This window comes from Bombina bombina, chromosome 7, assembly GCF_027579735.1.
Source record: "Bombina bombina isolate aBomBom1 chromosome 7, aBomBom1.pri, whole genome shotgun sequence".
Taxonomy (NCBI): domain Eukaryota; kingdom Metazoa; phylum Chordata; class Amphibia; order Anura; family Bombinatoridae; genus Bombina; species Bombina bombina.
Window position 1 is genome coordinate 500,736,039 of NC_069505.1, and position 16,551 is coordinate 500,752,589.

Below are 16,551 nucleotides of genomic sequence, written 5' to 3' on the forward strand. Positions count from 1 at the left end.
CCCTAACACTAACACCCCCCTAAATTAAATATAATTTTAATCTAACGAAATTAATTAACTCTTATTAAATAAATTATTCCTATTTAAAGCTAAATACTTATCTGTAAAATAAATCCTAATATAGCTACAATATAAATTATAATTATATTATAGCTATTTTAGGATTAATATTTATTTTACAGGTAACTTTGTATTTATTTTAACCAGGTACAATAGCTATTAAATAGTTAAGAACTATTTAATAGCTAAAATAGTTAAAATAATTACAAAATTACCTGTAAAATAAATCCTAACCTAAGTTACAATTAAACCTAACACTACACTATCAATACATTAATTAAATACAATACCTACAAATAACTACAATGAAATAAACTAACTAAAGTACAAAAAATAAAAAAGAACTAAGTTACAACAAATAAAAAAATATTTACAAACATAAGAAAAATATTACAACAATTTTAAACTAATTACACCTACTCTAAGCCCCCTAATAAAATAACAAAGCCCCCCAAAATAAACAGGGCCCTTTGCGGGGCATGCCCCAAGAAGTTCAGCTCTTTTGCCTGTAAAAAAAACATACAATACCCCCCCCCCCAACATTACAACCCACCACCCACATACCCCTAATCTAACCCAAACCCCCCTTAAATAAACCTAACACTAAGCCCCTGAAGATCTTCCTACCTTGTCTTCACCTCACCGGGTATCACACCGATCCGTCCTGGCTCCGATATCTTCATCCAAGCCCAAGAGGGGGCTAGACATCCATCATCCGACGGCTGAAGAAGTCCAGAAGAGGGTCCAAAGTCTTCATCCTATCCGGGAAGAAGAGTAGATCCGGACCGGCAACTATCTTCTTCCAAGCGGCATCTTCTATCTTCATCCGTTGAAGACCGGCTCCATCTTGAAGACCTCCACCGCGGACCCATCTTCTTCCGACGACGACTTTCCGACGAATGACGGTTCCTTTAAGGGACGTCATCCAAGATGGCGTCCCTCGAATTCCGATTGGCTGATAGGATTCTATCAGCCAATCGGAATTAAGGTAGGAATATTCTGATTGGCTGATGAAATCAGCCAATCAGAATCAAGTTCAATCCGATTGGCTGATTGGATCAGCCAATCGGATTGAACTTGATTCTGATTGGCTGATTCCATCAGCCAATCAGAATATTCCTACCTTAATTCCGATTGGCTGATAGAATCCTATCAGCCAATCGGAATTCGAGGGACGCCATCTTGGATGACGTCATTTAAAGGAACCGTCATTCGTCGTTCAGTCGTCGGCCAGGATGGATGTTCCGCGTCGGAGGTCTTCAGGATGCTGCCGCTCCGCTCCGGATGGATGACTATAGAAGATCCCGCTTGGATGAAGACTTCAATCGGATGGAAGACCTCTTCTGCCCCGCTTGGATGAAGACTTCTACCGGATGGAGGACCTCTTCTTGCTCCGCTTGGATGAAGAATTTGGCTCGGCTGGGTGAAGACGACTCAAGGTAGGGAGATCTTCAGGGGCTTAGTGTTAGGTTTATTTAAGGGGGGTTTGGGTTAGATTAGGGGTATGTGGGTGGTGGGTTGTAATGTTGGGGGGGGGTATTGTATGTTTTTTTTTACAGGCAAAAGAGCTGAACTTCTTGGGGCATGCCCCGCAAAGGGCCCTGTTCAGGGCTGGTAAGGTAAAAGAGCTTTGAACTTTAGTAATTTAGAATAGGGTAGGGCATTTTTTTATTTTGGGGGGCTTTGTTATTTTATTAGGGGGCTTAGAGTAGGTGTAATTAGTTTAAAATTGTTGTAATATATTTCTAATGTTAGTTCTTTTTTTTTTTTGTACTTTAGTTAGTTTATTTAATTGTATTTATTTGTAGGAATTGTATTTAATTTATTTATTGATAGTGTAGTGTTAGGTTTAATTGTAACTTAGGTTAGGATTTATTTTACAGGTAAATTTGTAATTATTTTAACTATTTTAGCTATTAAATAGTTCTTAACTATTTAATAGCTATTGTACCTGGTTAAAATAAATACAAAGTTACCTGTAAAATAAATATTAATCCTAAAATAGCTATAATATAAATATAATTTATATTGTAGCTATATTAGGATTTATTTTACAGGTAAGTATTTAGCTTTAAATAGGAATAATTTATTTAATAAGAGTTAATGAATTTCGTTAGATTAAAATTATATTTAACTTAGGGGGGTGTTAGTGTTAGGGTTAGACTTAGCTTTAGGGGTTAATACATTTATTAGAATAGCGGTGAGCTCCAGTCGGCAGATTAGGGGTTAATAATTGAAGTTAGGTGTCGGCGATGTTAGGGAGGGCAGATTAGGGGTTAATACTATTTATGATAGGGTTAGTGAGGCGGATTAGGGGTTAATAACTTTATAATAATAGCGGTGCGGTCCGGTCGGCAGATTAGGGGTTAATAAGTGTAGGCAGGTGGAGGCGACGTTGTGGGGGGCAGATTTAGGGGTTAATAAATATAATATAGGGGTCGGCGATGTTAGGGCAGCAGATTAGGGGTACATAGGGATAATGTAAGTAGCGGCGGTTTACGGAGCGGCAGATTAGGGGTTAATAATAATATGCAGGGGTCAGCGATAGCGGGGGCGGCAGATTAGGGGTTAATAAGTGTAAGGTTAGGGGTGTTTAGACTCGGGGTACATGTTGGGGTGTTAGGTGCAGACGTAGGAAGTGTTTCCCCATAGCAAACAATGGGGCTGCGTTAGGAGCTGAACGCGGCTTTTTTGCAGGTGTTAGTTTTTTTTTCAGCTCAAACAGCCTCAAACTGTTTCCTATGGGGGAATCGTGCACGAGCACGTTTTTGAGGCTGGCCGCTTGCGTAAGCAACTCTGGTATCGAGAGTTGAAGTTGCGTTAAATATGCTCTACGCTCCTTTTTTGGAGCCTAACGCTGACATTATATGGACTCTCAATACCAGAGTTATTTTTATGGTGCGGCCAGAAAAAAGCCGGCGTTAGCTACGCGGGTCGTTACCGACAAAACTCTAAATCTAGCCGTAAGTTACAAAAAATAACAAACACTAAGTTACACAAAAAAATAAACACTAAGTTACAAAAAATAAAAAAGAAATTATCAAAGCTTTAAACTAATTACACCTAATCTAAGAGCCGATGAAAATAAAAAAGCCCCCCCAAAATAAAAAAAACCCTAGCCTACAATAAACTACAAATAGCCCTTAAAAGGGTCTTTTGCAGGGCATTGCCCCAAAGTAATCAGCTCTTTTACCTGTAAAAAAAAATACAAACAACCCCCAACAGTAAAACCCACCACCCACACAACCAACCCCCCAAATAAAATACTATCTAAAAAAAACTAAGCTCCCCATTGCCCTGAAAAGGGCATTTGGATGGGCATTGCCCTTAAAGGGGCATTTAGCTCTTTTGCAGCCCAAAAACCCTAATCTAAAAATAAAACCCACCCAATAAACCCTTAAAAAAATCCTAACACTAACCCCTTAGTTTTGAAGATCCGACATCCATCTGACATCCATCCTCCAAGAAGCCGGCCGAAGTCTTCATCCAAGCCCGCAGAAGTCTTCACCCAGACGGCATCTTCTATCTTCATCCATCCGGCGCGGAGCGGGTCCATCTTCAAGACATCCGACGCGGAGAGCATCCTCTTCTTCTGACGGACTAACGACGAATGAAGGTTCCTTTAAATGACGTCATCCAAAATGGCGTCCCTTAGATTCTGATTGGCTGATAGAATTCTATCAGCCAATCGGAATTAAGGTTGAAAAAATCCTATTGGCTGTTGCAATCAGCCAATAGGATTGAGCTCACATTCTATTGGCTATTCCAATCAGCCAATAGAATGCAAGCTCAATCCTATTGGCTGATTGGATCAGCCAATAGGATTGAAGTTCAATCCTATTGGCTGATTGCAACAGCCAATAGGATTTTTTCAACCTTAATTCCGATTGGCTGATAGAATTCTATCAGCCAATCGGACTCTAAGGAACGCCATCTTGGGTGACGTCATTTAAAGGAACCTTCATTCGTCGTTAGTCCGTCGGAAGAAGAGGATGCTCCGCGTCGGATTGAAGATGGACCCGCTCCGCGCCGGATGGATGAAGATAGAAGATGCCGTCTGGGTGAAGACTTCTGCGGGCTTGGATGAAGACTTCTCCCGGCTTCTTGGAGGATGGATGTCGGATCTTCAAAACTGTAAGTCGATCTTCAGGGGTTAGTGTTAGGATTTTTTAAGGGTTTATTGGGTGGGTTTTATTTTTAGATTAGGGTTTTTGGGCTGCAAAAGAGCTAAATGCCCTTTTAAGGGCAATGCCCATCCAAATGCCCTTTTCAGGGCAATGGGGAGCTTAGTTTTTTTTTTTAGAAAGTATTTTATTTGGGGGGTTGGTTGTGTGGGTGGTGGGTTTTAATGTTGGGGGGGTTGTTTGTATTTTTTTTTTACAGGTAAAAGAGCTGATTACTTTGGGGCAATGCCCCGCAAAAGGCCCTTTTAAGGGCTATTTGTAGTTTATTGTACGCTAGGGTTTTTTTTATTTTGGGGGTTCTTTTTTATTTTTATAGGGCCCTTAGATTAGGTGTAATTAGTTTAAAGCTTTGATAATTTCTTTTTTATTTTTTGTAACTTAGTGTTTATTTTTTTGTGTAACTTAGTGTTTGTTATTTTTTGTAACTTAGTTTTTTGTAACTTTGTAATTTTGTAGTGTAGATTTAAATTATTTGAGTAGGGTTAGGTGTTTAAATATATAATATATTTAATTTAATTTGTAGTTTTTTGTAATTTTAGTATAAAAGTTAGGTTAGATTAATTTTTATTTTAATATAGTTTAATGCAATTTTAGTTTAAAAGATAGGTTGGATTAATCATTAATTTAATATAGTTTAATGTATTTTTTATTATAATAGGGTAGGTTAATTAATAGTTTAATGTAATTTTATTATAATAGTTAGGGTAGATTAATTAATAGTTTAATATAGTTTAATGTAATTTTAAAGGTAAGTTTAAATTTATTATAAGATTGGGATGAGTTAATATTTAATATAAAGTTAGCGAGTTGTTAGGTTTAGGGCTTAATAGGTTAATTTAGTTTATGGCGATGTGGGGGGCTGGCGGTTTAGGGGTTAATACATTTATTTAGTTGCGGTGGGCTCCGGGAGCGGCAGGATAGGGGTTAATAACGTTATGTAGGGGGCGGCAGATTAGGGGTTAATAAGTATAATGTAGGTGGCGGTGGGCTCCGGGAGCCGAGGAGTAGGGGTTAATAAGTTTATTAGAGTGGCGGTGGGCTCCGGGAGCAGTGGTTTAGGGGTTAATACGTTTATTTAGTTGTGGCGGGGTCTGGGAGCGACGGTATAGGGGTTAAACAGTTTAGTATAGTGTGGGTGTTTAGTGACAGTATACAAATAAAGCTGGGAAAAAGCCGAAGAGCAGTGAGGTAGATTACTGTTAGTTAACAACAGTCCGCTGTTCATCGCCCCATATGCTGCGCGGCTTTTTGACGGCTTTTTTGTTAAATATGGAGAACGTATTCGGGTCCACGGCAGCGATGTTAGGCGATGTCAGGCGAGCGTATTGGTGCCGGCGAATGCTTGATAAATAGGCCCCATGGCCTCCAGAACTGCACACAATACTCAAGATGAGACCTAACTAATGTTTTGTAAAGTGCCATAAGAACCTTACTATTTCTGCTGCAAATACCTCTACCAATACATCCAAGCATTTTACTGGCCTTAGTAGAATAATCATGCTATTGTAGCTGTGTCCAGGTGTTTCCCTTTAAATAAAGTTTGCCTACCGTTTTATATAATAATAAAATCATTCTGTATCAATATATTTCAGGAATTGGTTTTGCAAATGGAGAATGCTGGAAGCAAATGCGACAGTTCTCATTTAAGACCCTAAGGGACTTTGGACTTGGGAAGAAAAGCACAGAGTTGAAGATTCAGGAGGAGGCACAGAATCTGGTGAATGAAATTAAAAAAACAAATGGTCAGTTCAATACATTTACAAAAACAGTATATAGGTTACTAAAACATTCAATGAAATAAGTATTGTATTTAATTTGCATGTCTCTGGCATAGTGAACCTAGGACCTTTCTGTAGTTCAATATATTCTATATACAATTGCTATTGTATATGTCAGAGTGTTCATATCAATTTAAATAAAGTGGATGAGTAAGAAAGAGGTTCATAATGTTTAACATATAAATATAAAACATGCATTGTTGAATCTCTCTATCTATCACCTATCTATCTATGTATCTATCTTTAGATACATAGGACGTAGTGCAGCCAAAGGGCTAGCTAAAGGGGTTAAAGGGGAAAATAAAGGAAAGGATAGTGACCTACAGATAGTGGATCTAAAAGTCAGCTTTGGCAACCTTGAGAATGGTTGGAGTCACAAGCATCACATAGTATGGTCCACAATGACTATAGAGGTACGTCTTAACCAGCACTTGATCGTTGGGTCGGATAGAGTGGGCATCTCTGTAAAGGGTGCAAATCTCAATTGTAGAATATTAGAGATTAATAATGCATCAGATACAACAAAGTCTGGTGCATGATAAGTTCTTTGAGCATTTGCAGGAGGATAGAAGAAAAATAAATTTTCAGTATTTAAAAATCGATGAAAGGACAATGGGTGACCTCCAGAGTGCCTCTTTGATTCCCCCTTGGTATAAATTGTGCACAGTTTAATATAATTGGTTTAGCTGCTTGGTATATGCTAGCGGCAATTAGGGTTAGATTACAAGTAGAGTACTAAATTATTGCACGCCCGCAAACGGGCAAATTTGCCAGCTTGCAGGCGCTCGATAATTAACCAGCCATTACAAATCACTCCCACAAGCTCGCGGTAGCATTTAGAGCTCAGAAAATTAACCAGGGATCAGATCTCTGGTTAATGTTCTAAAAGTTCTCCAAAAGCCTTCAAAATAGAAGGCATTATAGTTTTTTATAAAAAAAATAAAACTCCACTAGGCAGTTTTTGGGGACTAATGTTGGTGGGAGTGGGGTGTTAGAAAAAAAAAACGAAACTGAAAAGTGCCTTTACATTGTGGTCTATGGGAGCTGTGGAAGCATACTTTCGTGAGCGCAATGCTCCTTGTAATATCAGCGCACATAGCGTGTGCTGGTATTACTCAGTGGAGCACTAATATTGCTTGCATGCAAGCGATATTTAGTGCTCCACTCATAATCTAGCACTTACTGTACGTATAAATGTCACAATTTGACCTTTTGTGAGGAGACATGCATCAGTCAGGGCCACTATTTCTGCAGCTTAGGGCACTGTAATTAGCTGCTACAGGGTTGGCCTTAAGTACCTTAAATGGAGTGACCACTGCATATCCTGAGTGTCTTCTCCAGTATGTGTAGAAGCTTGCTACTTTATTGCCATGGTAACCGGTGCAGATTTAAATCAGCTATAACACTGCAACACACTGTGACAATAGTGTGTTGATGCCTGTTGATGCCTTGTAAAAGAACACTGTAGTTGATTACAATTGTTGAAATGAGTCCAAATCCAAACTTCAATATAATAACTTTTCTCATCCACTGTTCAAATTATAAATTATAGGGATGTGACAATTGACCAAACCAAATACTGTTAGGCACAACTTGGTTTAACACCCACCACCGGCTTCTTCCGCCACCACCTTCTGTGACATCAGCTTAAATCTGCATATTAACAACTACAGGGAGATAGAGACACCAAACTGGTGTCGTTCCCAAAGACACCCAATACTATAAAAGTTATATATGTCAATTAATGAAAAGTTCAGCAAGAGGCATTGTGCCATATTAAAAACACTTTTTTTTGCACAGCTTAAAAACACAAAAGGTACACACTACCCTAACACTTGGTAATTGCTATCGGATGCAATTCCTGTCCTTCCGGGATTTCATCAGACAACCTGTTAATGGAGAAAATGCCACTCTTATTATCAGACCAAAACATTACTGAATACAGGTGCACCTATATGAAAAACAAAATTATGCTAGACAAACACTAAAATTGGTGTTGCTAGTTTAGTTATGAAATGTCCAATTCCCTATTAGTATAAAAATACAACAATATAATAAAATCAAATATATGTTAAAAGTCACATGGAAGTGGGTTCTTATCAACCCTTCAATCCCCTATTGTGGAGATATAATACAATCCACCAATCTACAGCCAACAATCTGGAAATAGGTCGGCGGGCAGCTCTTCTGGATCCAAAAGTGTATAATAAAAAAAAAGTTGATACAATAAAGTTAAAAGTATATTATTTATTGTATCAAACAATTGTACAGCATAGCTGTACAATTGTTTGATACAATAAATAATATACTTTTAAAATACTTTTAACTTTTTTGTATTAACTTTTTTTTATTATAAACTTATGGATACAATAGTGTATAATATATTATATAATATATAAGTATATTATAAATAATATACTTTTAAATTTTTTGGATCAACTTTTTTTTTATTATACACTTTTTGGATCCATTTTTTAACGTGTGGACGAAAAGGATATCCTTCACCTGGTTCCTGAACACGGGAGGTGAGCTAGCCAGACTGCTCTTGAATATTTGGCTTGCTTATACAGCACTTGAAAGTGCTTTAACGAACCTGAGTGCAACCAATACTGATATATTTGTACCATACATCATATGTTTTGAACATACTACGCTATGTGTGCTTCTGTTTGCTTTATCTAAGGTGAAGGTGACACCGCAATCGGCTCATTATACGGAAGGCGAATAAGCAAGACTACTCAATAAATATCTGGCCCGCGAGTATAGCACTTGAAAGTGCTTCATTAAATGAGAGTGTAATTTGTTATACTTACTTGCTCTTTTGTGTTATGTGAACATATTACGCTATGGGTGCCTTCTTCTAATTTGTTTTCAAAACATTACTGATTTGTTGGAGTATTTCTCCCCCAAAACTACTATAAATGGCCTCTGCAATAAAAAAAAAAAAAAAAACTTGAGCCATGAAAAGTCCTTTACTATCCATTAAATCAGCCATGGAGTTACACTCTACTGATAGGCCCCAAACCAATATGCTGCATCTGTAAAAAAGATGTAAATCCTAACTAGGCAGGTTTTAACCTGCCGGAACAAAACATCATTGAAATGGACCAACAATCTCTCCCACACTCTCAGAAAGGTCAACCTTCCCATAGACATTATCCTTTTTACCAGAAGATGCCTTGGAGGCAGCTTCAGTTTCTCCCCAGTCTTGCCTCCTGACACATCCAAGGCTGCAATCTTTATTTTTTAATAAACTACACTAGACAGTATTTTGGGGGAATTTGGGGCAAATTTATAAAATTAAGCAGAGATCTAGCAGTAGCAATAAAGAGCCACTTTTAATGGCTGGTTAATTATCGTGCTCCTGCAAATGGGCAAAGTTAGCGCTCCACTTGTAAACTAGCCGATAGATATATATTGTAGCAAAATACCATCAGATATATATATATATATATATATATAAATAAATAGAACATATCCTGTTATGTAAAGAACATTCGAATATGAAATATTTCTATTTTCATGTTGGTTTAGCACAAATGAAAATATGTGATCGTGTTTGTGTGAGAGTTGGGTGTTCGTTTTTTTTATAGGAGAATACATGAACTTGCATAAAATATTTTAACTTTGCATTTTTGTGCTAGTCATGTTACCGTTAGAGCAAAAACTGTTTACTTTCATCTAGTAATACGAGTGCAACCTGACAAGAGTGAAAATTAACTTCTAGAGCAATTAACGCTCAAGTAGGAGTGTTAATTTGCACTTAACTCATAATCTAGCTCATAATGTTTTCACTTCCAATTTTAAAATGTTTTGGAATTGGCACCACTATTAGTCATTGTTATTAATAATGAAAGCATCCTCAGGTTCATTTTAAATGCAATGGAATTGGAAACAGTAATGTTATGACCACAAATTCTAATTATTAACATCTCCTTGATTTATATATGTGTAACAATAACCAACTAACAGGGAGCACAATATTTTGTCTCAACATCATCTTGAATGCATTTTTTGTACTTTATAAGGGATTTATCAAGCTGTGGATGCATCTTTGGAGCTCTTGAGTTGGGGACTTTTGCTCTTGTAAGATTGGTTGTGCGAGAGCATCTTGATAGGTTGCATGAGCAGCCGCTCATGCACTGATAAATTCACTCAGGGCAATGCTGCCCTATAGCTGTGATCACAGGATGACATAATCCCTAACTCAGAACCTTATCTGCCAACACAATAATAAATAAAGCCCATGGTGGTCATTATGATTATAATAGACAAGGACCCTCATAAAGTATCATTGTATCCTTCTTTAGTGGTAGCAGTAAAAACGATGTTAAATATATGTCTTAAGCAGATGGGAATGCTGCACACCTAAATTAACGTTCTTTCCCCAAAAAAACAGTTAAAAGGCAAATAAAACAAAAGACTGTAGGTGGTGCAAAAATGGATGCTGATTCCCAGTAAATGTAAGGTTTGTATACACCTAATATATATATATTCATTAGATGAACCTGTATTGCTATTGCAAATGCATAAAAAGTGTGAGTTTGTTATGACACAATAATATGTGGTGGGTACAATGCTATAATAATACACAGAACTTAGATAAAAGTATAAAATATGTTAAATATTTATTAAATTTAATACAAAGTGCGAATATGACGCATAAAATAACTAATACCACTTTATGACACCGGTGTCGTACTATGTACTGGCCAGACTACTAAATTTTTTTTTATATATATATTAAAAAAACTTAAAAACAATCAGTTCTGACTGTTCTGTGACCGATTAAAAACTGAATATGTAGCCTTTCTGAAATTTAGATACACATGTACTAATAATACATGTACTAATAATTAAACATTGAATATGTAGCCTTTCTGAAATTTAGATACACATGTACTAATAATAGGTGAACTCCACTAATGGGTGTATCAAATTCTGATATCATATATCAGATGCGGCAGTCTTCAGATGATTGGATTGCTAATGAAAATGTATCCTAATGTTCATCAAATGTTATTTTGTAATGAAGTTGTTAAATACATTTGGCATATATATCCATTAGAGCTGAATTCAGCTGTAATTTCTGTTTAGAAAAGATAATCTTCGACCAATTGGCCCAAATGATCTACCTGAGTTGTTGTTCCGTGTTGGATACTCACAGTGCACTGCAGAGGTATGTTGGGGTTGTCTCTGATTCCTTAAAACATATCCCGCTATGATGTGCCGACATTGGGCTCTGATAAACTGTTGTCTGTGACTCCTTGAAATCTTGAAAAAGGCTTCCCATCCGAAACTCGTAGAACCTGACAGAAAGATTGACCGATTATTGGATTACAAGGAGAGCAGAGTGAAACACTGCTCGTGGATACCGGATGCTGAAAGAAAATAGCACTCCATTGCAGAACCGGAGACTGAATGTAAGAGCGCTCCAAGGAGAAAATGGAGAAAGCACTTTACTAAGACCTCCATTTGGTCGTTATTACAGATAACAGAAGTGGAGGAGTCACAGACAACAGTTTATCAGAGGCCAATATCGGCACATCATAGCGGGATGTGTTTTAAGGAATCGGAGACAACCCCGACATACCTCCACAGTGCACTGTGAGTATCCAATACGGAACAATAACTCCGGTAGATCATTTGGGCCAATTGGTCGAACATTATCTTTGCTAAACAGAAATTACAGCTGAATTCAGCTCTAATGGATATATATATATGCCAAATGTATTTAACAACTTCATTACAAAATAACATTTGATGAACATTAGGATACATTTTCATTAGCAATCCAATCATCTGAAGACTGCCGCATCCGATATATGATATCAGAATTTGATACACCCATTAGTGGAGTTCACATATTATCAGTACATGTGTATCTATATTTCAGAAAGGCTACATATTCAATTTTTAATCGGTCACAGAACTGATTGTTTTTACGTTTTTTTATATATATAATCATTTTTTGGTAGTCTGGCCAGTACATAGTACGACACCGGTGTCATAAATTGGTATTAGTTATTTTATGCGTCATATTTGCACTTTGTATTAAATTGAATAAATATTTAACATATTTTATACTTTGATCTAAGTTCTGTGTATTATTATAGCATTGTACCCACCACATATTATTGTCATAACAAACTCACACTTTTTATGCATTTGCAATAGCAATACAGGTTCATCTAATGAATATATATTAGGTGTATACAAACCTTACATTTACTGGGAATCAGCATCCATCCTTCTTTAGTGGCCTTACTTGTTTAGGAGAAAAGCAATCAATACACATTCTTAACAAGTTTCAATGTCTTTCTTTTTCAGGTTTACCAATAGATCCATCTAAAATGATTATGGATGCTGTATCCAACGTATTTTTTTTTATTATATTTGGAAACCAATCTGAGGATGAGGATGAGAGATTTACAGAGATAGTCAATTTTACAGGAGAGGTCATAAGCCTTATGAGCACAACTTGGGCACAGGTAATAATGCAAATAAAGAACTCATTTATATGTAGATTTAAATGGATTTGGAAGTTAATATTAAACTTTCATTAATCAAACAAAGAGAAAAATTTTAAAAAAAACATAGTAACATAGTAACATAGTAGATGAGGTTGAAAAAAGACCAAAGTCCATCGAGTTCAACCTATGCAAATCTAATATACTTACAAAAAGCTCCAGTTGAGCTTAAATTAATCCCACTAAAAGGTGACCCATTTAATACAAGCAATCATATCCATGAATTTTGTTTCTAGACAGAAATATATCCAAATAATTTTTAAATTTATCTAGGGTATTGGCATTCACTACATGCTTTGGTAATGAGTTCCACAATTTTTTTGCTCTTACAGTGAAAAAACACGTTTCCATTGCAGGAGATTAAGTCTCCTTTCCTCCTTAAATTGTGACCTCTTGTCACAAACAATTTTCTTGAAATAAACAGAGCTTCTGCCATCTCTGTATATGGGACTTGAATATATTTATATAACGTAATCATGTCACCTCTCAAGTTACTTTTTTTTCTAGAGAAAACAGACTCAGTTTGGCTAGCCTCTCCTCATAGCTTAAATTCTCCATTCCCCTTATTAACTTTGTGGCCCTTCTATGAACATTTTCTAGTACTGCAATATCTTTTTTTGCTATTGGTCCCCGGAACTGCACTCCATACTCAAGGTAAGGTCTTACCAGGGATTTATATAGTGACAGAATGTTTGCTTTCCTCCCTTGAATCAATGCCTTTTTTAATACATGCTAGTATCTTATTAGCATTTGAAGCCAATACCCTACATTGTGCACCTATCTTTAGCTTGTTATCTATTACTACTCCCAAATCCCTTTCCTCCTCTGTTTGGCTAAGTCTTGTCCCATTTAAATAATACATTGCCTGCTTATTTTAACTTCCAAAATATAGAACCTTGCATTTTCCCGTATTAAATCTCATTTTCCATTTACCTGCCCATGCTTGTAATTTTTGCAGATCCCTCTGACCTAATGACCTTAATTAATTTAGTATCATCTGCAAAAATAGAGATGTCGCTATTTAAACCTTGCTCCAAGTCATTAATAAAAATAATAAAAAGAGCAGGGCCCAGTACTGATCCCTGGGGGACTCCACTGATTACCTTTGTCCAATCTGAGTATGACCCATTCACTACTACTCGTTGCTCCCTATCTTTTATCCAGCTATTTATCCATGAGCTAACATTTTCAGCTGTTCCTAGTCCCTTAATTTTGTGCATTAATCTCTCATGTGGCACTGTATCAAACGCCTTTGTAAAATCTAAGTATATCACATCAACTGATTCCTCTTTATCTATTTTTTTACTTAGTTTCACATAGAATCTAATTAGATTAGTTTGACATGATCTATTTCTCATAAAGCCATGCTGATTTGAACTCATAATCTTGTTTTCACGAATGTGCTCATCAATATAATCCCGTATAATCCCTTCAAATATCTTCCCCACTATTGATGTCAGACTAACTGGGCTATAGCTTCCAGGATCATCCCTGCTTCCCTTTTTTGAAGAGTGGCACCACATCAGCTTTACGCCAATCCTGGGGTACTATGCCTGAGGATAATCAGTCTTGAAAAATTAAGAGTAGAGGTTTGTCTATAACAGTGCTAAATTCCTGTAACACCCTTGGGTGTATTTCATCTGGGCCTTGAGTTTTATTTACATTAATATTATCCATTTTTTCCTGATATCCTCTATACATAACCCAGTTAATGGTATGGGCTGGCATGTTCTAGTTTGTTCCAAAGTATCCTCAATTGGTACCTCTCTTGTGTATACTGAAGAAAGGAACTGGTTTAGCACCTCAGCCTTCTCCCTGTCTCTTAATCATGCTACCCTTCCCGCATTTTAATGTACCTATATTGTCCGTCTTAGATTTTTTGCTATTTATGTACTTAAAGAACCTTTTAGGGTTAGACTTAGGGGCATATTTATCAAGCTCCATATGGAGCTTGATGCCCCGTGTTTCCAACTGCTAAATAACCTGTCTGCCTGCTCTGAGGCGGCGGACAGAAATCGTCAGAAATCAACACGATCGAATACGATCGGGTTGCTTGACATCTCCTGCTAGCAGCCGCAAATCTGTAGGGGGCGGTATTGCTGGTGCAATGATAAATGCAGAGAGTATATGCTGTCGGCATTTATTGATGTGCAGTCGACTTGATCCACTTTATCGGATCATGTCCGCTCGCAGCATCATAAATAGGCCCCTTAGAATCCTTTGCAATTAATCTTTCATTTTCAATTTTGGATAATTTGATTGCTTTTTTGCATGCTTTGTTACATTCCTTATAAATATGGTATGTTGAGTCTGTACTATTTTCTTTGAATAATTTAGATGCCCTACATTTTTTCTAATTTCTCTTAACACATTTTTATTTAGCCACATTGGCTTGGATTTTTTATTTTTATAAACATATGGTATTTGTTGATATGTATATTTATTTAACAACATTTTAAATGTTATCCATTTATCCTCTGTATTTTTTATTAGAGAATACTTTGTCCCAATTAATGTTATTTAATGATTTCCTTAAATCGTTAAATTTTGCTTCCTTAAAATTAAAAGTCGTAGCTAAACCTTTAAGACACTGCTTATGAAAAGAGATTTCAAATGTGACCATGTTATGATCACTGTTACCCAAATGTTCTTTGATATTATATCTGTATTATTTGATAGCTCTAAATCCAATATAGTTTTACTCCTAGTTGACTCCTCTATTAATTGTGACAAGAATTTATCCCTCAGAACATTTAAAAATCTATCCCCCTTAGCTGAATTACTAGTTTCATTGGTCCAGTTTATATCAGGGTAATTAAAATCTCCCATAATTACAGCACTGTTATTAGCAGCCTTACCTATTTGGATTAGTAGTTGAGTTTCCTTCAGGTCACTAATGTTGGGAGGTTTGTAGCATGTTCCTAGTAATATTTTTTTAGGATTTTTTCCCCCACTCTACATTGTCACCTGTATCATCATAAATATCTTCCCGTATAGTAGGTTTAAGGTTAGGTTTAATATACATGCAGATTCATCCACCCCTTTTATTATTCCTGTCCCTCCTAAATAAAGTATACCCCTCTAAGTTAACTGCCCAGTCATGTGAATCATCCCACCAAGTTTTAGTTCTACTCATAACATCATAGTCCTCTTCTGCAACTAAGAGCTCCAGCTCCCCCATTTTACTCGTCAAGCTTCTTGCATTTGCTGTCATACATTTAATTTTCAAGTGCTTTCTGCGGCTGCTTGGTGCACTTTCCTCCATACTTTCTAATGTGACATTTCTTAGGTCATCCCTTCCTTGAGATATTAAGGGAGTGACATATTCACAGACTGATCTCTCTGTTCTATTGTGTTCTAACTGACCCTCCCCCCTTTGCCTAGTTTAAAAGATTCTCTAAACGTGCTACCATCCTTTCCTCCAACACACCAGCACCCATGTCATTCAGGTGCAATCCATCCTTACTGTACAAATTGTACCCAAGTGAAAAGTCAGCCCAGTGCTCTAAAAAGTCAAACCCCTCATTTTTACACCATGTTTTCAACCATGAATTAACAGACCTTAGCTCCTTCTGCCTTACTGAGTTAGCACACGGCACTGGTAATATATCTGTGTGCTAACTCAGTAAGGCAGAAGGATCCTGTTATAGCCTTTACCACAACGATCCCTTCCGCATTCAAAGACCTGTAGTTATGTGTTTTATGAAACAAAGAAGTTTCACAAAACACATCAAAAATATGTTACAAAGTACACTTACACCCATAAACTACAATATTAACCCCTAAACCACCCCCGCATCACAACTAATAAATAAAGCTATTAACCCCTAAACCACCATCCCCCCACATTGCAACTAATAAATAAACCTATTAATACCTAAACTGCCACACCCGCATCACAACTACCTAAATAAAAGTATTAACCTCTAAACCGCCATCCCTCTACATCACAACTACCTAAATGAAACTATTAACCCCTAAACCTAACTTTACCAAAAT

At 36.7% G+C, this 16,551-nt stretch overlaps 1 protein-coding gene across 3 annotated transcripts in view; it reads left to right on the plus strand.

The window, feature by feature from the left end:
- LOC128666880 (cytochrome P450 2G1) overlaps positions 1–16,551 on the plus strand; it is an 80,841-nt gene that overhangs the window by 50,214 nt on the left and 14,076 nt on the right. For all 3 annotated transcript variants that reach the window (XM_053721684.1, XM_053721686.1, XM_053721685.1), the window contains 2 exons: positions 5,837–5,986; positions 12,353–12,513. In XM_053721684.1, coding sequence (XP_053577659.1) covers positions 5,837–5,986; positions 12,353–12,513 — 311 coding nt within the window. The remainder of the gene's footprint in view (positions 1–5,836; positions 5,987–12,352; positions 12,514–16,551) is intronic.